General features: G+C 44.2%; 1 protein-coding gene and 1 long non-coding RNA gene across 7 annotated transcripts in view; one reads left to right on the forward strand and one right to left on the reverse strand.

Annotated features, from left to right (window-relative positions):
* LOC308618426 (transducin-like enhancer protein 1) overlaps positions 1 to 11,065 on the reverse strand; it is an 88,094-nt gene extending 77,029 nt beyond the window's left edge. For all 6 annotated transcript variants that reach the window (XR_014016008.1, XM_081236242.1, XM_081236241.1 and 3 more), the window contains exons 1-4: positions 10,499 to 11,065; positions 9,606 to 9,706; positions 8,101 to 8,164; positions 7,942 to 7,986 (exon numbers count right to left, since the gene is read on the reverse strand). Coding sequence is in view for 5 of the 6 variants with exons in the window: in XM_081236242.1 (XP_081092368.1) it covers positions 7,942 to 7,986; positions 8,101 to 8,164; positions 9,606 to 9,706; positions 10,499 to 10,522 (234 nt within the window). In the remaining variant the exon portion in view is untranslated. The remainder of the gene's footprint in view (positions 1 to 7,941; positions 7,987 to 8,100; positions 8,165 to 9,605; positions 9,707 to 10,498) is intronic.
* A 1,043-nt stretch (positions 11,066 to 12,108) lies between these two features.
* LOC308618427 overlaps positions 12,109 to 24,123 on the forward strand; it is a 67,574-nt gene continuing 55,559 nt past the window's right edge. Inside the window, exon 1 of the long non-coding RNA XR_014016009.1 lies at positions 12,109 to 12,266. This is a non-coding gene — a long non-coding RNA (uncharacterized lncRNA). The remainder of the gene's footprint in view (positions 12,267 to 24,123) is intronic.

The raw sequence follows: 24,123 nt of genomic DNA on the forward strand, positions 1-24,123 counted from the left end.
TTCAGGATCCGAAACAGTGACAACTACCACTCTACCTAAGGGGCACATTAAATGCTACTTAAATGCCTACTCGAGCTCACTGGGAAGGGAAGATGCAAGTCTCAAATTCAAGCCTCAAGCAGACTGCAACACAGCTGGAATAACAGAAAAAGGCACATGAAAAAACAATACTACAAAAATCAGAGCAACAATAAGCGATGTGACAGCCTCCTGTTGGAGCAGCCATGGAAGGCCTTGAAGTAAACAGGCAGTGTTGGTATTTGAACTAGACCTTGAAGGATACTGACGGAGGCCATGTGAAGTCTGACAAAATAGCTTGGACTTTTAGGAAAACAGAAAAACATAAAACATATTTTAGGTCTGAAGGAGGGATCCATCTGGCTGGATTAAAGAGCCTGGAGGGAAGAGGACAGAGGTAACCAAGTAAGACGGGCAGGGGCAGTAACTAGAGGCAGCTACACAAGGCTGTGAGTGATGGGCAAAGAGGCAATTACCGGAGTGGGAAGTCAAAATCAGAAAAAAACGGGCATACCTAGGAGGCCAAAAGACCCAAGCCCCTAAAGGAATTGTGCATTCACCACCTTAAAGGTGTTCCCTTCCAGGGCGAGCGTTCCAAGACTGTTTAAAACGTGGGCTACTGGTCTTGACCGTGGAGTGGGGGGTGTCCCAGGGGCCACTCTGGACAAGCCAACAGGGAGCACTGAGAATATACGAACTTTGATTTTAACCCCTTCATTTACAATTTCCATGTATTATACATGTATACAACATACCAGTACAGTAACATATTTATAGAACTTATAAATTATAAGTAAACAAGTCTGGGGATATGCTTTTAAACATTTTACTGACAGGCTACACAAAACACCACATACTAATAAGCTAGTCAGACCAGTAATGACACTAATATCAAACCCAGTCCAAAAACAAAAAAAAAACAAAAAACAAAAACACCCAGTCCAGTGAATTCCCTGGCGGTCCAGTGAATTCCCTGGCGGTCCAGTGGTTAGGGCTCCATACTTTCACTGCTGAGGGCATGGGTTCAATCCCTGGTTGGGGAACTAAGATTCTGTAAGCTGTGCGGCACAGCCAAAACAAAACAAAACAAAGAACCCAGTCTAGTACCACATGTATTTCAGCGGTTTAACAAACTGCATGAGTTGGACACATAAGTTCAAATGTACCTACATTCTCAAAGACAACTGATTCCGCTTTATCAAGTGAATAATGATTATCTAATGAGTATCTATTGGAAATAGGTGCACTACCCTTCTGGCGTGCACAGCAATGTACACCTACCACACTTAATAGCAGTTTTTCTCTATTTGGCAGATGAAAAAATCGATTTCAACGCACAGAATTCTTCTAGCTTATTTTTTCCTTATACCCAAAATAAGCTTCACGCTACCCTTTTCTCGCGAACATATTTTGTGGTCAAAGATGACTAAGTAGCAAATAATACTACTAGAAAAACTAAAAAAATGTGTTTGTTATACCTAGTATGAAAACATGCTGGGGAAGGGGGTAAACAATGTTCTCATGGTTATGATTATATGTTGCTTCAAAGCAGACAAACAATTAAAAACTTAGTAGTTACTAAAAATTGAAATGCAAAATAATGAAATACAGACTTGTGTGAAATCACAGGTTAAAACTTTCTGTCAACGTTTCTTGGAGTTTCACAAAAAGTGTTATGGTGGGGCCTCCCTGGTGGCGCAGTGGTTGAGAGTCCGCCTGCCGATGCAGGGGATACGGGTTCGTGCCCCGGTCTGGGAGGATCCCATATGCCGCGGAGCGGCTGGGCCCGTGAGCCATGGCCGCTGAGCCTGCGCGTCCGGAGCCTGTGCTCCGCAACGGGAGAGGCCACAACAGTGAGAGGCCCGCATACCGCAAAAAGAAAAAAAAAAAAAAAAAAAAAAAAAAGTGTTATGGTGACTGGGTGATCTACAAACTGAGCAGTTCTGTAATCATGGTGGTTTTTCAAACAATTTTAGAGACCATTTTTTCTTTACCAAGCGAATGGTAATATATGAATCTCTTAACTTATGTTAAAATTTTGGTAATCTTTTTTCATTGTTCTGATCAAACCATGCCTCAGAAAAAAATTAGAAAATCTCTCCCACACCTGAGGGCCCACGCCTACACCCACACCCCCCCACAAACACAGACTCTACTTCAAACATCAAGCCATGTTCATGGAACAATCCTATGGCACACTTCTCACTACAGAACTCACCAATCCCATTAGCAAACACTATGTTGAAGCTATAAATGCCTAATCTTGTCTAATAAGCCAACTTCCCAAAACAGATCTCTAAAGTTTAATTAAAAACCATTACACCAAATATTCCACATTAAAAGTACTAGTCCTGAGAATCTCAATTTTTTTTTTTTTTTTTTTTTTTCGGTACGCGGGCCACTCACTGTTGTGGCCTCTCCCGTTGCGGAGCACAGGCTCCGGACGCGCAGGCTCAGCGGCCATGGCTCACGGGCCCAGCTGCCCCGCGGCATGTGGGATCTTCCCGGACCGGGGCACAAACCCGTGTCCCCTGCATCAGCAGGCGGACTCCCAACCACTGCGCCACCAGGGAAGCCCCGAGAATTTCAATTTTTAAAAACCTGAAGCAACAGTAAGCATCATGGATAGGAAGTGTGTGTGGGGGGGCACAGGACATGACTGAGTCAATCAAACCTTAATGAGAGTCCAGGCAGTTTCTTAGTTTAATCCACTTCTAGAGACCACAGAAGTTTAATAATAGAAAAGCTGAAGACTTAGATCTAGCGAAACTCAAAATGGTTCCAGGAGCCAGTAAGTAACTGAATGTATCTTTAGTGTAACTACCACACAACATGATTTATTTAAATATTTGCTAAAGGAACAGATTTTCCTTTCTGTGTTTCTTAATAAACACTATTTGGAGGAACATCTGAAGCCCCCTGGACAGACTCTCCTTAACTGACACACACAAGGTGCTGGGTTCCGAAGCCTGGCGGGGACTCATGCCTCTGGAAGAATGAGTCCCCTCTGGTGAGAGGAGCCCTACTTTAGGGCCTGCCTAGTCTAACCCTTTTTACAGAGCGGAAAACCAGGGCCAGGCAACTTGTTAATGACTCACCCAGTCACTAACTGAAGTCCCTAAAGAAGTGACCTTAACCCACTCTGTCTTATACCAAGGTAGATCCCAGAGATCAGCGGGGACATTCCGGCCTCAGCCCAGCCCTCTGGAGATGGCAGAACAAAGGGGAGGGGAGGGGAGGGAGGTTCTCTGACCCAACACCTCCCTGGCCTCACCGGACCCTATTCCATCCTGTCCTTACATAAAATGCTGATATTTTGTTCCTCATGGGTTTTTTGGTTTTAATTTTGAACTTTAAAAATACTGTTCACCTTGAGTGCTAAACTTTTTGACACCTCCCTTAAACTCTGTGCCAGAGGCAAAGGCCCCACTCACCTCACCCTAGGCCAGGCCCTGGACAGAAATCTGCAACTAGCCCAGCTGTGGAAGGGGTCAGGAGGGTGCTGCTTAAGGAGTGAAGAATCTGCCCCGATTGCCAATAAAAAACAAAGGCTAATCCTGCACCTCGGAATCTAGGTTCTAAACACAGGGAGCTTTATCTCTTAACTCCTACTTGTAAAGGACAGGCCTGGCTAATGAAATCAAGTGGGGGACCACTCCAACCATGAAGACAGCTACCTTCTTTGTATTACAAGGTGGAGCTTAACTCTAAGTTCCTATACTCCAGCTGGTCAGTGCCATTCTGAGATACTGACTTAAAAAAAAAAAAAGCTCAAAATGAGAAACTGCAGACTGAAAACCCAATGGTTTAAAAACAGGAAGAAAGGTAAAAGGTACAAATTGTAAGAGTCACATCTAAGGAATTAACCCACAGGTGAATCCCTAACAGTTCCACCTTAACACTTTTAAAACACTACTAAAGAACAATTTCTTTCTAAAGAGAAACTTTAAAGCACACATCAAAACTGTGAAAGCAGTTTCACTCCAAAATTTATATGGTCTGAGACACTGTGCTTGCTGAACTATCACACAGTTTGGAAATGTTCAGCTCTCGTCTGGTTTTTTTTCTCTTTCTCCTCTCCTTCCCCACCCCACAATCAGGATTGCAGAATACTTTCCTTTCAGAGCTAGTCCTTTCATTTATTTTTAAATTCTTCCACCACCCGAGAGCCCTAAGCACTCACTGCCTGCCTTCAGAAGAACACAGACACAGAGAGGCAAAGTAAATGATCAAACTCACTGCATTGCTGGGGCTCAACCAGAGCCCCGATAACACATTTCAAATTTTCTTTGGTTCTTCGACCCATTTTAACCTGCGGACAGTACTGCTCAGTTGGTTACAACTTCCTACCTATCCACAGCTGTGGTCCCCACAGACCAGTCAGTAATGCTGATTTTCCTAATTTTTAGAACATGAGGCTCACCCCAAGGTGTCTCACAAATGATGAAGCTGATCAAAACAGACAAAACACCGAGAACACGCACGCAGTGGGGTAGACTTGGGTCGCTAAGCACAGGCCCAAGCGTGATTCCACCACTGGCCTCATGCTCCAGTGGCCGTGGGGGAGGAGGGAGATAGGGAAGAAGCGCTGAATTGGGAACCAGGTGAGCCAAACTCAAGCTTCAACAGATGCTTGGCCCTGACAAGTCCCAGACTCTGAGCACGCACCCAAAGTTGCAGGCAGAGCAAAACACCTACCCAATCTAACACCTACCACCCAATCTACTTCACAGGACGAGGCAAATCGCTTTTGAAAACTAAGTGCTGTACAAAGTTGCCACCAATGACAACTCATGGCACGGCTTCGTCAGTGTGCTGAAAAGGTATACAAGTGGGATAAATCAGGCTTATGTAAGTACTTACAGTGCATCTTATTCCCCAAAATATCAAAGGAGGTAATACCACTCCACATGACAGAAAAAAAACTTTCAATATCACACTGCCAAACACACTAGGCACAGCCCTCAAACGCAATTAGACTCACTTAACCTGCTACTTTTTCATGTACCCTAACACTGGTGGTATCAGAATTGCTCCATCTTTCATGAAAGTCTCCACCTCTCTGTATAGAGATATCTAGAGTTTACACGACCTACCTGAAAAGAGGACAGGCAGGAATCTATAAAAGGCTCAAAGGAAAAATATTTTTGTCTTCATGCTACAATTAAAGATTTAAATATCCATGATCATCCTGATTTCGTTGACTTTTCGGTAACCAGCCACAAATAGAAGCAGAGAAAGTGAGGGGAAGGCTTATCAGGAAGTGTTGACACAACATAAACACAGACTGCGGGCACCAAACCAAGTAAGGAAACCACAATTATACCATTCTTGATTCGGACGCACTTCCACTTTAAAACTTCCACACAGAAAAGTCGGTGGTGAGATTTGACACTGAAACCTCTCAAACTCACTCCTCCAACAAAGCCGCTGAAAGGTGGGGAGGAGAGCGGTCATCACACTGGAGACAAATCTTAACAACATTAAAGCTCTCTCCGCGGAAAGATTCCCCATCACTGCATTTTTTCAGTAACAAAGATGTTGTCAGAAATGACAATTTTTTCTGTCCCCTGATGATGCCTTGCTAGCATTTGGTTATAAGCCATAAAGCAGGACTAATTTCAGCCTGTCAGGAGTCTCGCTAATGCCCAGTTTCCCCCTAGAGAGAATTCCTGTCAAATCTAATGAGAGCTCCAAAGGCCCTCTCTACAATATAATGAGCACTTAGGCCATGCTGGTGATCAGGCGGCAAAAAGCATCAATTTGAGCCTGGCTACACCCTGGGGGCCAGACGTCACCAGTTTTAATAAGAATTATGATTACTAGCTGCACCAAATGCCTCCTCAGAACTTATTATTAATGTGTGACATTCAGAAGCATGTTTTTCAAATGTAAGGCCACTTTAAACTGAATTACAGCACTGTTCTGCATACCACTCTAGTTAAGGGTCTGTCAGCATTTACAATATAAACTAAATTTCAGGGGGCTTAATATCCTACTATGAAGAACACAGCGTCTCTCAGCTTTTCACATCTTTCAAATTACTAAGCATAATATTAATGCACACTGGCTCACGGACAGACAATATATACCCACAAATGCCTGATGGAATACAGAAACTCATTAGAAAACTATTTTCACACCATGGGGTTCCTGACCCTCCTCGCCCCTTCTTCCTCCTTCCTATGCGATAAAGAAGAGGTCACTCCACCAAGCAACCTACAGGAACCCAGAAGAATTTCACACCTCCTGTAGCTCCCCCAATAAATCCAGCACCAGCACACATCACATAGAGGTGGCATTCCCTTGTATGGAGTCGGTGAGGTTATTAAATCCTTTGAGTTCATGAGTTTAAGAGAAAGCTCCATCTCCTCTTACCCTTCCAGAATATTTGTTGGGGGAAAAAATGTGCCTGTAGGGTAACTTAAAAAAAAAAAGTGGCACGTTAGAACTCCTTGACCAAGTCTATTTGCGTAATTAATTTAATCACCATATATCTTCTAGCTTAATTACTATCAACAAGTTACAATTGCCTCAATCAGGCACTAGCCATTTAAGCACACAGAAACAAAGGCACAAACCCAACATAAACTAGGCTACCATCTTCGCAAATCAGAATAAAATCAGCACTTTTAAAGGCCCAATTACATTGTTAATGAAAGGCCCTGAACTTAACTATCTCCTTCCAAACAGATAACTGAGAACAGATCTAAGGTACATGACGATAAATTAACATTATGAAATCTATGATGAATTAAAAATCAAAGAGCGCAGAGTTACAAAAGCAGAATTCAACTCTGAAACACACTTGCTTAATGAAAGTCTTTGAATGTAAGGGAGATCTGAAGGCTGAACTAATCAATTTCTCCACCGTGCCCCCGCCGGTCAGCCATGCTCTTTAATTTAATGAAACAAGGGTTTGAGATGAAATAGCACATATACATAAAGTAAGAATTGTATTGTTGCACTTTGAAATGTGTCCAACTGTGCAACTTCATCTGATGATAATTTTTTAAGAGGCAATCGATTTCTAAAAGACTTATTGTACCAGAGTCTTGATGAAAAAGTGAATGTCAGCATATCTCCAAAATACTTACACCCTGCCATTAATGCTTTCTTTGGCAGACAATGACTACTCAATCGAGGGTCCTTTGGGCTGAGCAATCATTTAGCTTTTCTTCTCTTATGAGATCCTTAGTGCCTTGTTCCCGCTCAATACTCTTTTTATACACCATTATAGTAGCCATAAGTGTGAATTTTATGGGAACTTGCAAACTCGTAGTCATAGCTCTCGAGCTTTCCAGTCACTAATCTTTTCATGCTTTTAAAACCACTAGGACTGAAGCAACGCCCAACATATGCTGTGGTCATAAAAGGATGCTTTTTTCACCTCCAAACCTCCATCAACTGAGACATTTTTCAAAAAGAGGTTTGCTAATAAGCCACTGATCCTGAGTGGCGCTTTCTGTAGCCCCAAAGCATAGGGAGAACTCCATAGTTAGTCATATACCTTGTTTAACCTGAATAAGGACACTCCCGAATACCCTTCTTTCCCACAGAGATTCACACTTCTTTCCAAATCAGCATAAAAACATTAGCTATTATGAACTTCAGAACTCTACAGGATACCCAGATCTTTCAAGAGGAAAATAAAGGTATCCAGGCAGAAAAGTCAAGTCAGAGCCTCAATTCCTACCTGCCTATAAACAGGCTAGTTTACACTTCCAAAGTACCTCTCACCCAGTAACTTAAACATTCTATAATTGTCAAGAAGCAGCTCCTGCTGCAGAATACGGCCACCAATTTGCAGGAAGGGAAACCAAGGCTGAAAAATGCCATACAAATCCCCCCCACTCCTGAGGACAAAGCCAGTATAATAAAATCATGACTTACTTCTCATTTCGAGATTTTGCTAAAGCTTACCTGTTTATGCATTTCTATGTTTAATCCATATGACATTTCATAATACTGTAAAAAGAAAAAAGAACCAAGTATTTCATTAACTCACATTTTGTAATGCCGAGAACCCATATTTGTTAATATTACATGAAAAGGAAAAAAAGCCTAATCTTTGATACCTACCATCACATAGTGCCTCTGCATTTCTGTCTTTTCACTTGCCAGTTTCTCACATTCCAGTTTAAGGCTAGGAAAACAAAACAGGCAACTTAATGTAAACATTATGTCACTTGTTTTAACATCTGCCTCACATATTTGCACTTCAAGTAAAAACACAGACCAATTTGGAAAAACCATAAACTATCTAGGTAAACACCCAAAAGCTTTGTCCTTGCATTTAATAGGGAAAAAAGGAATACGGTGAACAGTACAAGGTATCCACTCAGCAACTATTCTTTTCCTTCTTGGTACAGACCTGGTCTCATGCCAAGAATGAAAAAAATCTTTCAAAACCTCTGATCTACTCAGAAGACTGATTTCTCCTCCTGGTCATCTGTTCACTCGTACTTGCTTCCCTGCATCAGAGTTTGCTTCCCTGGACTTCACCAAAACCTGGCCTTTGCACAACCTTCAGTCTCAGGCATAGGCCATCTCTGCCAACTCAAATAGTCTCTAGGTTTGAAAACTGTACCTGTAAAGTTACTTCTACAATTGTCGGTCCCTTTTAAAATCTTTGTTTTTTAATTCCCTGCCAAAACATGTTACATAGCTTCTGCAATTAAGTAGGTTGAAGTCTTCCCTGCTTGGTAAACATAGAGTAGGCAGGTATGCTTCAAACTCTAGAGATTATTATCTTCAAGTAGACAAAAGGCCAATAATCACAAAGCCTCTGCAAAATAAGAAAATTCACACCCAAGCATCTGTGTTTTTCAAGTGTGACAAAAATAAAAACTGTCATTACACAGTTATTTCTTCGCTCTAATCAGCTAAAACTTAATAGAAACGGGAAGAAACTAACATTTCTAGAAAGTCCACTATGGACAGGGTGCTTTACAAATAGTTTACATTTATAAATTTTCTGAAGCAGCTCTCATTAGATGAAGACGCTAAAGCTGAGATGGCTATAAATGTGACTCCAAGCCCTGTCCTACCCAAACCAATCCAGAATGAAGCCAAAGCAGGTGGGCTTCCCTCTACACACATCCACCCCACCGCCCCCCTCACCACCGCTAATAATGGGCACAGCTGAAAGCATCTACCCTCCATAATGGCCTTTGCCTCAAAGAACTCAATTCTAGTATGGCCAACAGTGATTTCAACACCCGCTTTGCCTCCCTGAACCTGTACTCCTGAGCTGGGCCATCGACTGCACCAAGGTTTCAGCTCAGCCTGTTGCAAAATAAATAAATGAAGTGCAAATATTGACAGTTCTCATGCAACTCCTAAATACACGAAAAAAGGCTCCCTGGAACAGCAGCAAACGGGCAAAAGGGAAACAATGGGAGGAGGTGGAGACAAGAGAAGAGGCGGCCCGGGAAGAGCCGGGAAAAGGGGTAACGTGAATGACAGGTCTTAACTGCGACTCCGCACGCCACCGCCTGGACGCAAGTACTAAGTACAGCCGCCGCCGCCACCAGGGGCACGGAGCTGCCGGGGCGACCGCTCACCGGGCGCGGCCGGACACGCACCTGTGATACTGCGCCTGCAGGAACTGAAATTCCTCTTTAATCCGGTCCAGGGACTCCGGGATAGTGAACTTGAAGGGCTGGCCTGCAGCCTGGTGCGGCGTCTAGGGACGAACAGAGAGGGGGACCGAGGGACGGATATGAGGGCGGTTGGAGAGAGAAGTCAGTCAGAGAACGAAAGAGTGGGTGGGACATAAACAAAAAATAAAGTTAGAAGTGGCGGAAAACAGAGCCCCAAACTCGAGTTTGCGCTTCACTTTGGGGAGAGGAAACGTAGACCCTCCCAGATCCGAAGCTTCTAAAGAGGCTTGGAGCCTCTTCCAACCTCCAGGGCGGGTCCCGGTAAGCGCGCCCGGGTCACCTGGCTGAAGGGACAGGAGCTCCCCGGCGGCGGCCGGGGAGCACCTGGCCAGATTGTCGTCGACACCGCCGCCCTCTGCCTCACCGGGGCGATAATGACCCCGGGCACCAGAGGAGAAAACCCCCTTACGCTCCTCGTTTCCAGTGTCGCCGGGGCCACCTCCAGGCGCGCCGGAACGGGGGCCGCATTGACATGTAAATAGGCGAGACGAGAAACAAAGGGGGGGCGCCCTACCCGTCTCGGGGAAGGGAGAGGATGTGGCCGCAGTAGAAACCCCAGTCTCCCCGAGCGCCCCGCCCGCCCAGTCTAGATGTCAAGTAGGAGGGAGCCCAGAGCAAAGGGGGGAAATTGAGTTTCAGTCCACTCCCCACCACAGGAGGGGAGGGCCCGGGACCTCCCAAGCCTAGCACCCCTGGAGGCCAGGGTCTCCGCCAGAATGCAGCAGCCACCCACCTCCTCACCCACAGCAATAACGCCCACCCCACCCCCCCCGCCACTACCCTGCTCCCTACTCAGCCACCCGACCGCGCCTTACCGGGTGGCGGCTCTGCGGGAACATCGCTCTGGCGGCGGCCGCGGCTCTGCTCCCGGGCAACTCAATTCTCCGCTCAATTTCCAACTTTAATCTCGCCGAGGAAAATTAAGCCGGGAAGCCAGGCAAAAGCGGGTAGCGCGCTGGCCACGCACGCAGGCGCGCTCGGCGGGGCGCACAGGCCACTCGGCGCCGGGCCGCTCCTGCTCCCGCCGGTGCGGGCTCCCGTGCTCAGGGCCACATCACGGTGCAACTCGGGCCCGGCTGCACCAAAAACCTGCGGGGCGCCGCCGGCACTCGGGAAGAGGGCGCGGGGGCTACGCTCCAATCCGCGGCTCTCGGCCTCCCGTGCTGGGAGGTGGGGGCGCGGTGACTCCCGCCGCGCTCCCCTCGGCGATCCGCGTGCGCCGCACCCGTCCCGGGCAAACAAATCCAGGCGGGCTGCTCTCCTTTGCTATTCTCCGGGTCCGCCTCTTTTCCGGGTTTTCCCCGCGGCGCTGGCCGCCGGCGAGTTGCAGGTGGCGCGGCGCTCCGGGCTAACCCCACACAAACAAACGTGACGGTGTACAGGGCTGACCCCCGCGGGTCCGGGCAGCGCCCACAACCAGGCACCCGCGGGCTCCCTGGAGGCGGCGGGGTGCGAGGTCCCGGCCGCAGCAGAGGCTCCGCGCCCGGCGCTCCGCAGCCTTAACCCGAGCCGAGGAGCGCGGGATGACGATGAGGCGGAGAAAGTGAGGAGGGCGCGCCGGGAGGCAGCTTGGCACGCCCAGTGCGGCCGGCTCTCGGTGTTCTCCGCGGTTGCACAAACCCTCCTAACCCTCCTGGGCTACTCCGCGGAGGGCAGTCCCGCAGCCGCTCACTGCTCCTCGAGCCCTGGGCGCATCCGGGCGCCGCGGCCCGCGCGCACTCGTCCTGCACGGCCGGCGCGACCGCTCCGGACCTTTCCTCCGAGCCTCTCTATAGACCCCCTTTCTTTCCTTCTCTTCGTCCGCCTCTCCGCAAAGGGCGCTCCAGCTCGCTGCAAAGTTCTCTCACGACGCGGGGAACGACATCCAAGAGATGGTGGGGAAAAGCCCAAGAGTGCTCTCCACCGCTCGGCCTCCCTCCCCGGCGGGCAAACTCCGCGGGCGAGTCCGGAGTATTCGCGGCGGGGGTTAAGTCGCCGAGGGCCACCGGAGGTCCGGGTTGGTGGCGCGGGTCCCGCCCGGCCGTGCGAAGGTGGGGGTGGAGCAGTCGGCTGCCTCGGGGACGCGGGGCACAGGGTACCCGCCGCCGCCGCTGCTGCTCCTGCAGCCGTTGCTCCCGCCGCCGCCGCCGCCGCCGCCCGCGCCTCTCGCGCCGGTTACATTAACACGCGGTTTCACACTCCGGAGCTAACCAGCGCCGGCCCCGCCCAGCCCCGCGCGGGCGGGGGGCGCGAGCGCTGAGCCGGCGGGGGACGTGGGCCCGCTCGGGTCGGGGGGAGCGGGAAGGCCCGCGTCAGCCAATCGCGTGCGCCGCACCCAACGTGGGGTGCTGACGCAACGTCTCCTCAGAGCCTATGGCAGCGCGGCACCGAACGGACTGTCTCCCCCTCCCCCCCTCCTCTCCCACCCCGCTCGCTTCCATCTCCGCCATCTCCCCCGTCTCCCCTCCCATCCACCCCCACCCCTCCTCCGCCAGCCGCGTCCTCCCGGGCTCGGTGAGGAACTGTTCCTGGAGGAGCCGCGGGACGCCGAAACCAGCCAATGGGAAGCGGCGAGACGCGGAGATTGGCACTGTAGATGGGAAGGTCGGTGAGAAGGAGAGCGGCGGGGCTGGGCTGTCAGTCAAAGTAACGTGGGGCAGCCGAGGGAGCGCGCGGGAGCGCGCGAGCGGGAGGGACCCGCGACTGTGCAGCCGCGGAACCTGGGGGCTCGAGTGTGCAAAAATCCTGCCACTTGTTCACTTTCCCTTTAACGAAAATCCTCAGATCTCAGTGAAAGTAACTAGAGACTAACCGCGTAGTTTCTAATGAGGGAGAGTGGGTGCTTTTTGCTGGTTCGAGCCAAACGCCTCTTTCGACGCTGGCCCCTTGTTTGATGCTACTCTTGAAAGTGAGGTCACATTCAAAAATTTCTCTGAGGATTGTTTTTCCTTGAGCTGCCTTTTCGCGGACTCACGAGGAGTGGGCTGTGCACTTCGTGGAAAATGCATAAATGGGCAACTCATTGGCTGGCGTACGTACACCAGCGGCTTAAGACTAGGCTTCTGATGCCCACGCCCCCTTTTGCACCCAAGGTGGTAGGAATTGGTTTTTATTGGAGTATTTCAAACCATTTTGCAAAAAGATTGGCCTGACTTGGTTTGGCGGGAAGGATACCCGCGGTGCTGCCAGGGTAAGGCACACGCGTCCCAGTCACAGATGCGTTGTTTTGCCCGCGGCGCGAAATCTCGGGTCCTTCTCTTGATAGTCCTGATTTCGTTGTGTTGGGAAGTAGAGGGCTGCTGAGAGTTTTAGGGGCCTCTCAGCAACATGACCACGAGTCTGTTTCCAATTACTAGAAACAAAGGGAGACAATGGGATAAACAGCACTGAGACCTGAAAAACCTGTCCTGCCCACCCCATCCCCATAGTTCGGGTGGTACACCCCCCCCGCCCCCCGGCAGAAATGTGTAAGGAGCTAAATGGGAAGCGTTGGGTAAAGGACGTGGAAAAAATTCTTATGAGGTGGAACTTGACTTTAAAAAGGATTTTAAATAAACAGGGCATACTGCGTCGATCTCCAGTTTTGTCTGTTTTTCTAAGTACATCCCACAGAAAACCTTCAATATTGCCGCATTTATACTTGAGTTTAAAGAGCAGTTCAGTTGAGCTATTTCCACGTGATTGGTACGTGAATAATGCTGTTTTAGCCAAATGGTGGTGAATTCTTCCATGAGAAGGACACATCTGTGGCAAGCATTCATCTTATGTTGGAACATACTTAAGTTCTTGGTGTTAATGGCCTCCGTGTTACCATTATTTTACTTTCAAGAGTTATGGAAACGCATTTATTTAAACAGAAATACAATTTATTCAAAGATTTGCTTTTACAGAGATCTTTTTCTTGAAATATTAAAAGAATCATTTTAGATAATACATTTCACTGGTGGAGTTCTTAAATATGTATGATATTGATTTGTCTATAATTGGATCAATCCCAAATATCAATATAAATGAAAAATTAGAGGAGTGATTTTAGCCAGTCTGTACAACACCATAGTAATTCTCAAACAAGTTCAGCATTGTGGCTCATTAAGTGGGGTAAGGGAGGGGTTCTATTATTCATTTTGCTGACATGAGAAATGAATAGGAAGGAAGCACTGCCCCTTTTCATGGTTAAACTCGGTGATGACGAGAACAGGCTTGCTCCACATACAGAACTGAGTACTGCCATGGGCAACTAAGTAAGCTTTGCCCGTTGGCAACCTGTGTGCCTTGAAATCATGTAGTGAATGGGCCACCTATACCAGTTTGTGGTTGGTTCATCCCATAATCACCTCCAGGATTGTATAGAAAGTGCTTAGATGCCACAAATATGCCTGTGCATGCTGGGACAACTAGGACAACTGAGACTTTTCTCTGGCTTACCCAAGCTTTACTTTGATTTACTGGCACACGCTGGTACTTAACTTTAAGTAGAGAAGTTAGAACAGGAACAAAACTGTTGCTACTTCTTTTTCTCTCCCCTCCCCATCCCCTTCAAAATCAGTTCTAACACATTGTTTTTAAATGTTCTCTAATATAACTGTTCATAGCAAACATGTCTACTCACCATATTTCCTAGTTTGCCAAGGGTAAAAATTAGAAATTCTCTTTTAACTAGTGCTTCTTTACCAGTAGAGTTTGAATCACCAGGCCTTCTGATTTCCTTATGATGTAGTATCTGGAGAAAAGAAAGAGTACTGATTTGAAAATTGCAAGGCCTTTAATTGTTTGCATGAAGATGGTCGGGTTTTGATGGCTTCTTTCTCTTACAGCACATCCTCCTTAAGACAGAAGGCTGGGCCCTTTTTCAAGGTCATGTTTTCTATGTGATTGTCATGCTGTAATAATTATACTACAAAACTCTCATCAAACTGCATTACAAATGATGCTGTTTAAACAATCAAGTAGCTTTAATCTTATGTTTTAAATAAATAATATATGTGCAGATTGCCTACAGCCTTTTTAAAGGAAAATAGTCCTACTCACGAAATCTATAATTTTGGTCTGCTGTTTAAAGTCTGTTAACCACAATTTTCTTTACCTTTAACATATTCATATGTTGATGATGTTTTTTACATGAAATAATATTAAATACCCCTTGTCCATAGGAAATTGTCTCTGAAAAAAGTTCCCTCTTTATCCTCTGCAAGAGAAACAAAAAGATTGCCAGATTATTTATTTTATCATTGATGCATATATGAGTATATTTCCATTCATTTGTTGCTGAGTTATCAAATTTTCAACTCACCAATAGTATAAGTGATTACAAAAACTAGGTCCTATCTATAGTATAGGTGCTAGACACAATGGGAAAAATTATGAATGCTGATCATAGAAATTATTCATCTTTTAAATCTATTACTGTTTTATTTGAAATAAATAATAATTATGCACATTTTTAAAAGATCACTTTTGTCATTTTCTCTTCCTTTCAGCTGTTATACATTTCCTCATTTGACTTGTTTTTTTTAACTGGAAGTGTTCTTAAACCTAAGAATGTAGGGTCCAGAAGAAATCTTCCGAGCATTGCTTTAAAACCTTTTTTCCCCTCACCACTTTACCAAAGAAAAGGGCAGGATGGGCATGGTGGGTGGAGGGGAGAAAGCAGAGAAGAAAGAAAAAAAAAGTCAGTAGCAGATCCATGCAGCAGTAAAACCTCAAATAAAATCACATCCAAAGAATCTCTTGCGGTTTCACACAATATGGTAAAATTAGAGATTGCAGGAAACCAACTAAATTAAACTGGGAGCATTTGAAGAGAAACGAGCAGACTTTATGAAAATGACACATTGACTGACCAGTATGCTTTTTTTTATCAACAATTTCTTTGTTAAGACGCAGATCAAAGGAACCTGCATATGTTTTCATTTTGTTCTAACTAGAAAATTACATTCAGATGTTTAATAGGCATTTGGTTGGTTTTTCAGCATTGATTAGATATGTTGGTTCTGTTTGCTTACAAGTGTAGCCGGATCATTAGCTAATGCAAAGAAATGTTTGCTGTGAGTTGCTAATTAGGGCTTTTGGAAACCCTCCATGCTCAAGAACAATTTGTACAGTGGCCAGAGAACTTGTGGGACTTGGGGAAGTTGTTTTCCTTTCTCTGTCAGGGTGGGGAGAAGCAGACAGCCCAGTTTCCTAATCTCTTTTTGCCTAGGGGGATTGCGATGCTATCCCCGAGGACTGGAGTGCAAATAAATTAGGAAGAGACCACACAGGCATTCCCAAACCCAGAGATAAATGTGCTCTTTCTGGAACCACCACCATGCTGTCTTTGAGGGTTGGGGGAGCGAACATCTAAAACGCTGAACATTAACATGTCGAAGATGCTTGGTGCTAATGTTATCAAATACACAGCCTTTTAAAGTATACTTTAGAGACAGATGGGAAAGCCCTTTATGATAAATGAGTGTACTTGAATTCATTACTGTAGTACTTATAATTGAAAATGTCTCCTTTGCAATTTCAGTACTTTTACAGGGTACAAGAGACCAAGCTTTGGAAGGGGGAGGCTGGGGCTTGCGAAAGGAGTGAGGGCGTGTAATTTTGGAGCTGAGGATGAGACTGGGAGGAAATGCAGTGTTTACTTTCGCAGCCCACCCATTTGTTTACCTTGTTGAAGTCCCAAAACTTGTCGGAGATTAGCTGTTCACACGGTGTTCAAATAAACTGAGAATTTGAGGCACCAGGCGGATAAACTTCTTAGCTGGCCGGTCATGTTTTTAAAAACACTTGGCCTGCGGAAGAACACCACCTCAGCCGGGGTGAATTTTGTTTATGTAAGTCTGAACTTCTAGAGAGGTGTAGGTCCAAAATAGCCTGTGTTTAGAAGTCATCCTAGAGGTGCAGATACAAATGTTCCTCTACATCTCACCGCCCCTTCCAGGCCTGCTTACATCTCTTGCCCATGTATGGCACACGTGTTAATTTGTTAATGTGGACTGGTAAAAGTTGGGATAATACACTTTTTTTTTTTAATCCTTTCGGTTTAGCAATAAGCTCAACAGAAGCTGAAGGGCATTTGGTAGACAAAAGAACAAGTAGTTAAAGGAAGCACCTTTGATGGCTCCTTCCTACATATTCGCATAATGGAGCAAACCCTGGCCACTTAATACCCTCTACAATTATCCACCTTGCTGCAGTCCTTGGACTTGCTAGGAAACCAACCTTAAACAGGGGCACCTTTCCTCTGGCCTTAAAAGCCTTTGCTTTTGGCAGTATTATTTAAATAACTTTTCTTCCTGAAGCTAGCAATTTCTCTGAAGGGTTAAAGCTGAGTTCAGCTAATCTCTGCATCGCTTGGTGCTCCTCACAGTTGAAGGCAGGTGAACTCTGGAGAGGAGAAAGGGGCTAGAAAGCAAGTGAATATTCCAGATACCTCCATGGCTTCTAGAATGCTAAGTCTAGACCTAGATGAACAAGTCAAGTGACATAATTACAGAATGTTGGAACATTTCACAAGACAACTGGCCTGGGCTCTTTAAAAAGTCAGTGTCGTGAGAGGGAGAAAAAAAAATTGGAGAAGGACTGTTCCCTAAAAACAAAGACATATGATGAAAATGCAATATCTGAATCTTTATTGGCTCCTGGTTCAAAAAACCCCAGCAACTATAAAAGATGTTCTTGGGCAGTTTTAACGTGGACTGGATATTAGGTAATATGGAATTATGGCTAATTTTTTTTTTAATGTGAGAATTGTGGTCGTGTCACAGAATGTTCTGAGAGGATGCATGGTGATACATGCAACATCAAATGATGTCTGCAACTGCAGGAAAAAAGTGTGGAAAAAGAGAAAGCAAGTCTGACAAAAAGTCTACAGTTATAGAATTTAGGGATAGAATCTGCAGCTATTCTTTTTTTTTTTTTTTTTTTGCGGTAAGTGGGCCTCTCACTGTTGTGGCCTCTCCCATTGTGGAGCACAGGCTCCAGATGCGCAGGCTTTTCAACTTTTCTGTATGTTTGAAATTTTTCATGATAAAAAGTGGAAAGCCATTTTAGGTTCATTGTCTACATCTTTTTCTTCATATGTTAATGAAAATTCCCTTCGTAGTTGAAAGATTGGCTTATGGGCTTCCCTGGTGGCGCAGTGGTTAAGAATCCGCCTGCCAATGCAGGGGACATGGCTTCGAGCCCCTGTCCGGGAAGATCCCACATGCCGCAGAGCAACTAAGCCAGTGCGCCACAGCTACTGAGCCTGTGCTCTAGAGCCCACGAGCCACAACTACTGAGCGCGCACGCCTAGAGCCCGTGCTCTGCAACAAGAGAAGCCACCGCGGTGAGAAGCCCACGCATCACAACAAACAGTAACCCCTGCTCACCGCAAGTAGAGAAAGCCCGCGCACAGCAACAAAGACCCAACACAGCCAAAAATAAATAAATAAAAAGATTGGCTTATGATGTTTCTACTTTTAAAGAGTACGAAAAAATTGGCAATCGTTTTCTTTTTTTCCCCAGATCATGTTAAAGCTATTGTACTAACACCCAAAGTATTACCTGGTATTTTTCTCTGGATCTTTTAGTTCTTGTATTATGTATGATATTTTATTTTTGTTTGTTTTTTTCTGCAGTCTCAAATGTCCCTTAGTTATCAATTAACATACAACGGAAATCTTTAAATAAATTAGGACATTACATTAGCAATCCTCTAATGCATCGTTTTGTGGGCCATCAAGCTCCGAATCACCAGAAAATCTACCATAAAATAAAAAACTGCTTACATATTAAGAATAAGGTAGTAGCAAATAAATCTTATTTCAGTTTCTTAATTCCCATTATAAATAGTTGTTCTCCTGACCTTTTCATCACTTGAACCCAGAAATGAAATTTATAAATTGTTAGTTTGATTTGGAAATTTCCTTAGTATTTTGAAATATAATGCTGAAACAGATTATTGCTCTGTGTACTAAGCTTTAAATATTAATCTTATAAAGAAATGAAAATAGCACTAAATCTTGTATGCTGATATTATGATCATCTAGAATCACAGAGGCACATATTTATGATGTGCAAATAAACAGTTTTCCAAAAAGTTGTGAAAAGTGACAAGGCATAATCTGAGGGTTGACAGTTGGAATGCCCCCATCCATCAATTTTTTCTCTTTAATCATGGCTATTTAGCATGATTTTGTTTTTCCTATCACCATTATGTTGACTGAAAGGAAACATTCTGTGACAATGGTAAGCAGATTCCAGTCTGTGAACAGATTAAATTCACAACTTCCAGTGAAAAACTTGAGTGCATTAAAGGGAGGCAAATATGAAAATATAGGAAAACCAGTACTTTTTACAGTGTCCAATATACCTAGCCACCATCCACATAAGCAGTGCTTATGTAAAATGAAAAAGATAAAAATAACTCTTTCACCATGACAGAAAAAGCCCCATGGGGACAGAGTTACCATTCTGGTTTCCCCCATTGGCAGTCTCCACACTTCAGAAGAACTGGCAAGCTACAATTGGCGCTTGAAAAAGTGTTACAAAACACTGACAAGTATTAGAGAAATGTTGATTAATGTAAACAGCCTGCCTCAAGGAATAATACCTTTCTTAAGAAAACTGGTTTCTAATTAGTATTCCTAAGGATATGGGTATCTCCAGGTAACTCCAGGAAGTTTTTCAAGAAGTTATTTGCCTTTGCTGTTGAGTGGAGGCATCATCATATTTATATCTTTAATTTCTGAAAACTTAAAAAAAAATTGGTAGGTTAAAAAGTCAATGGACCTTCATAGAAAAGAACAAATTTTGCCATTTGCAGAAACATGGATGGACTTGGAGGGTATTATGCTAAGTGAAATAAGTCACAGAGAAAGACAGATACTGTATGCTATCACTTATATGTGGAATCTAAAAAATACAACAAACTAATGAATATAACAAAAAAGAAGCAAACTCACAGATACAGAGAACAAAATAGTGGTTACCAGTAGGTAGATGGGGTGGGAGGAGTGGCAGGTATAAACCACTGGGTATAAGATAGGCTCAAGGATGTATTTTACAACACAGGGAATAGCTAATACTTTGTAATAACTGTAAATGGAATATAAGCTTTATAAAATTGTATAAAAAATAAGTAGTCAATCAGTGGACCTTAAAAAGGAAGGAAATTCTGACACACGCTACAACATGGAGGACTTTATGCTAGTGAAATAAGCCAGATACAAAAAGACAAATACTTCATGATTCTACTTATATGAGGTACCTAGAGTAGGCAAATTCATAGACAGAAAAGAGAACTGAGGTTGTCAGGGGCTGGGGAGAGGAAAGGGTGGGGAGTTATTGCTTAACAGGAACAGAGTTTTAGTTTGCAAGATGGATAGAGTTCTGTGGATGGATGGTGGTGATGGCACCACAACAGTGTGAATGTACTTAATGACACTGAACTGTGCATTTCAAAATGGTTAAGATGATAAATTTTATGCGTATGTTGCCAATTATTTTTTTAAAGTCAGTAAGATTCCTTTTTTTGGTTATGTACCAGTTTTACAGTGGATTCTTATCCTATTCGTTTCCTGAAGTTCTGCATACCATTGTTTGTTTATTGAGCACTTACTACGTGTCAGGCACTGTTCTAAGTGCTTTATTGTTTGTATTACCTCATTTGACCCTCAAGGCATTTCTATTACCATCCCTATTTTACTGACCAGAAACCTGAGTCCCAGAGTCACTTGTAGGAGAGCTGGGTTTTGAATCCTGGTATTCCAGAGAACTCACTATCAGCCACTGGCCACAGCGAGTACTAGTTACCCTTCAGAATGCCATTTCTTATTCTCTCCTCAAATCCCTCATTGATCTATTGATAGAAAAACTCATATGTATTTTGCTCACAAGCTTGGTAGGCTTTCTTAGTACTTTGGAGGTGAGGTTGATAATTTAAGAATTTACATTCCTGCAAACAGAGCTCCCTCGGGGCTCTAGAACTGTGTCTGCCAGCAGAGAAATGCAGCCACCTTCAGTCGTGTGCTTTCTGGCAGCACCTGATCCATACACCAAATTACAGTTCAGCAAGAAAAGATAGGCTCAGTAGCCCACTGAAGTAGAGGAATGCTAGAGACAGCAAATCTTAATTTCAACTAGGACAGCAAAGCAACTGTCCTGATTCACAACGTTGCAAATATTACAATTTTAAAAAATAAAAAAAGCAGGGGGATATACAGAGTTCTGTGATTAATGATGCTTTGGGATGTCCCGGTAATGGTAGACATGTAGTCTGGGTCCTGATAATATGTTTGGAAACATTTGACCTGTTGAATGTAAATGGATTGTTTCTATACTCCAAAACCCTCTTAAAATCAATGGATTTGGAGTATCTTTGGCCATGAACCATACTAAGAAATACATTTTAAAAGTCTCAGTTCAGTTCTCTCTCTTTCACATACACAGGGGTCATATACACAGGTAGCAACACAATTTTAAAACACTACTTTAAATTATGTTATTGTACTAGTCAGGGTTCTCCAGAGGAACAGAACCAATAGGAGAGAAAGAGAAGAGATTTATTAAAGGAATTAACCCATGCAGTTATGGAGGCTGTGAATCTGCCATCTATAAGTCGGAGAACCAGGAAAGCCAGTGGTACAATTCAGTTTGAGTCTGAAGACCTGAGAACCAAGGGGCTACTTGTGTAAGTCCCAGAGTCCAAAGGCTAGGGAACCAGGAGCTTGACATCCCAGCTCAAGAATCGAGGAGAGCTGGCCCTTCCTCCTTTTTTTCTGTTTGGAGGCCCCCAATGGATTGGACGATGCCCACCCACATTGGTGATGGTGATCTTGACTTAGTCTACTGAATCAAATGCTTATTTCCAGAAGCGCCCTCACGGACACACCCAGACTGCTTTGTCAACTATCTGAGCATCCCTTAGCCCAGTCAAGTTGACACCTAAAGTGAACCATTACAGCTATAGAATTTTTCAATTTGATTATTAACAACTTCAGCTTATGGAAAGTCATTAACCCCAAAACCATATTCATGCAAAATGGCAACACAACTCTACTCAATAACATTAGGACAGATTGTTCCTTCCTTTACAATTTTGGCAACAATAACTCACAATCCCTACCTTAAATGCCGCTACAAAGTTCCAGATCAATAGGATTCAAAGCTCTTCAGAGAATTTCCTGCATAATTCTTTTGTCACTCCCTTCTCTGCTGGCCCTTTTCTGCCTCAAGTTTCCATCTCCCCTCTCAGGATCCCCATCCTATCACCCACATCCCATGGCATCCCTCATCCTCCTTCCTGCCCCATCCCACCCCAAGCCTAGAGTGGTTTAACAAAAAGAGTACCAGACTCAGAAACAGAGGGTCCTGAAATGGAATCGCTATCTGCCTCTTACTGTATGACCTTGGGCAAACTACTCCCCATTCTGAGCATCAGTTTCCTCACCTATAAAACCAGGATAACAGCACAGGTCTCTCAAGGTGGTTGCTTGGACTGAAAGAGATAAGCTGAGATAATACAGTATCCTACTTCTCTCAGTGCTTGATCCTGAGAACCTTGTTCCTTTCCCTCTTTTGCCTGGGGCTTGATGAAGGCCCTACCCTAGGTTACTAGGAGCTGGGGGATTACCACCCCTGCTATTATGCATCCTTGAAAATCAGATAGCAGCACAGATTCTAAAACTGTGTTCTGTGGAACTCTAGTCCAACCATGGCCCAATACTCTGGGGCCCAAGAAATACGTCACCATGGTGTTTCTTGGAGGCAGGAGCCATGAGTCTTGAATGTCTTCCCATTCATAGACTGTTTCATACTCAAGGAAAAACACCCCTGGTACATATGTCTTTTTTGGAAATGAAAATACAGTTTGGGGTGGGAGTGCTATGAAAACATAATGAACAACATACAGTGGTTATTCTGGGTGGCTAAATGCCCTGAGTTCCCCATTTAGATAATATAATAAGAAAAATGTGGCTAACCAGTGAAAGGTTAATGGAATTATGTCTCAAATACGCTCTTCTTGAGTGTCACACCATCTCACCCAATGAATATGAAGCTGTGCGTTGGAAAGACCTTGAGAAACACATATAGAAATGATAATATCTCATCAGTCAATTAGATATTAACTGAACTCTTTTGCGGAATGTGATCTGGCCGAGGATTCTTTTTGAACTGGAAACTTCCACTTTGCTTTCATATCATCTATTTTATTAGCGATGGCCAAAGCCTCTCAATCTGTGAATAAGGTTTAGTGAGAATTGATGAGCCCTGCCTAAGTAAAAATCCTAATGGCCATGGGTTGCTGTTCTGTAGTAGAAGTCAAACTCAATTATCTTTAAATTCAACAATTCTCTGTCAACCAAGGGACTCTTTAGGACCTCTTCTATGTGTCTTTCTTCATTTGAAATCTTTTGTTTGAAATCAGGCCTACTTTAGAAAGACAAAAATATTGAAATACAAAACCTTCATTTATGAGGAGAGTGAAAGGAAAAGAAGGGATTTTTCTTTTTTTTTCTTTTGGCTTTTTCCAGTAAGGATGATTAAACCATCGGGTAAACAATCTTGGCTACCCAGATCAGACTTAAAAAAAAAATCCAAAACCCTCATGATTTATAAAGTGTAGTATGCTTAGCATTGCTGTGTACAGAGACCAATTCTACCAGCTTTTACATCTCCGTTGCTCCCTCCCCCGACTGCAGCCATTTAAGGGGGAGTTCTATTTGGGAAGATAGAACAAAGCCTATTTTTATGCTGTGAACAGTGCAGAGCTCCCCGTGGTGGAGGAGGGGAGAAGAGGAACGAATAATGAACAAGGAAGAGAAGGTGGTATTTAGTTCTCCTTAAATTTTACTTAGTAAGAATTCCTTCAGCGTCAAATGGGAGGCATATCTAGAATTTGCAGTCTGTCAACTCGTACCCAGTGTCTTCAAACAAATCCCAGGAAACACAGTCCTCTTTTTCAATAAACATGTTCACATAATAATACATTAGCAGACATTAGGATCAGCATGGACTGGGAGGTGTACAGTTACACTGGACTAGAATTACGAAATTCTTTCTACGAATGAAGTATTCTCATTTCCATCATTCTTTTGGGTTGAGTATGGAAGACAACATGGTTTGGGAGAAGGGCCAGGGGTGTGGGTTTTGGTTGTGGATGGAAGATGTTAATGATGGGAACTTTTTATTTCCAGTGCAAAAAGAGCATAAGATGTTCCTCCTGTGAACCCTGTCATTCACATTCTTGAAAAGTGTTTTGAAAGGATTCTGCACAGTTCTACAATCTCATCAGATACCCAGTAGGGATCTCAAGCTGGATTTAGTTTCACTGAATTTAGCTCAGTGGTCTATACAGTTCTTCCATATGAAAAGGGAATCAGTAGGGCAACAGCCTCTTCAAATATTGACTTTAGTACTCAGAAAAGTACAGATCCTATGCAAGCCAGCAAGCCTTTAAAGTGAATGGAATTTCTTTGGTGAAGTGGGT

The sequence above is a fragment of the Mesoplodon bidens genome, assembly GCF_964165515.1.
Source record: "Mesoplodon bidens genome assembly, chromosome: 6".
Taxonomy (NCBI): domain Eukaryota; kingdom Metazoa; phylum Chordata; class Mammalia; order Artiodactyla; family Ziphiidae; genus Mesoplodon; species Mesoplodon bidens.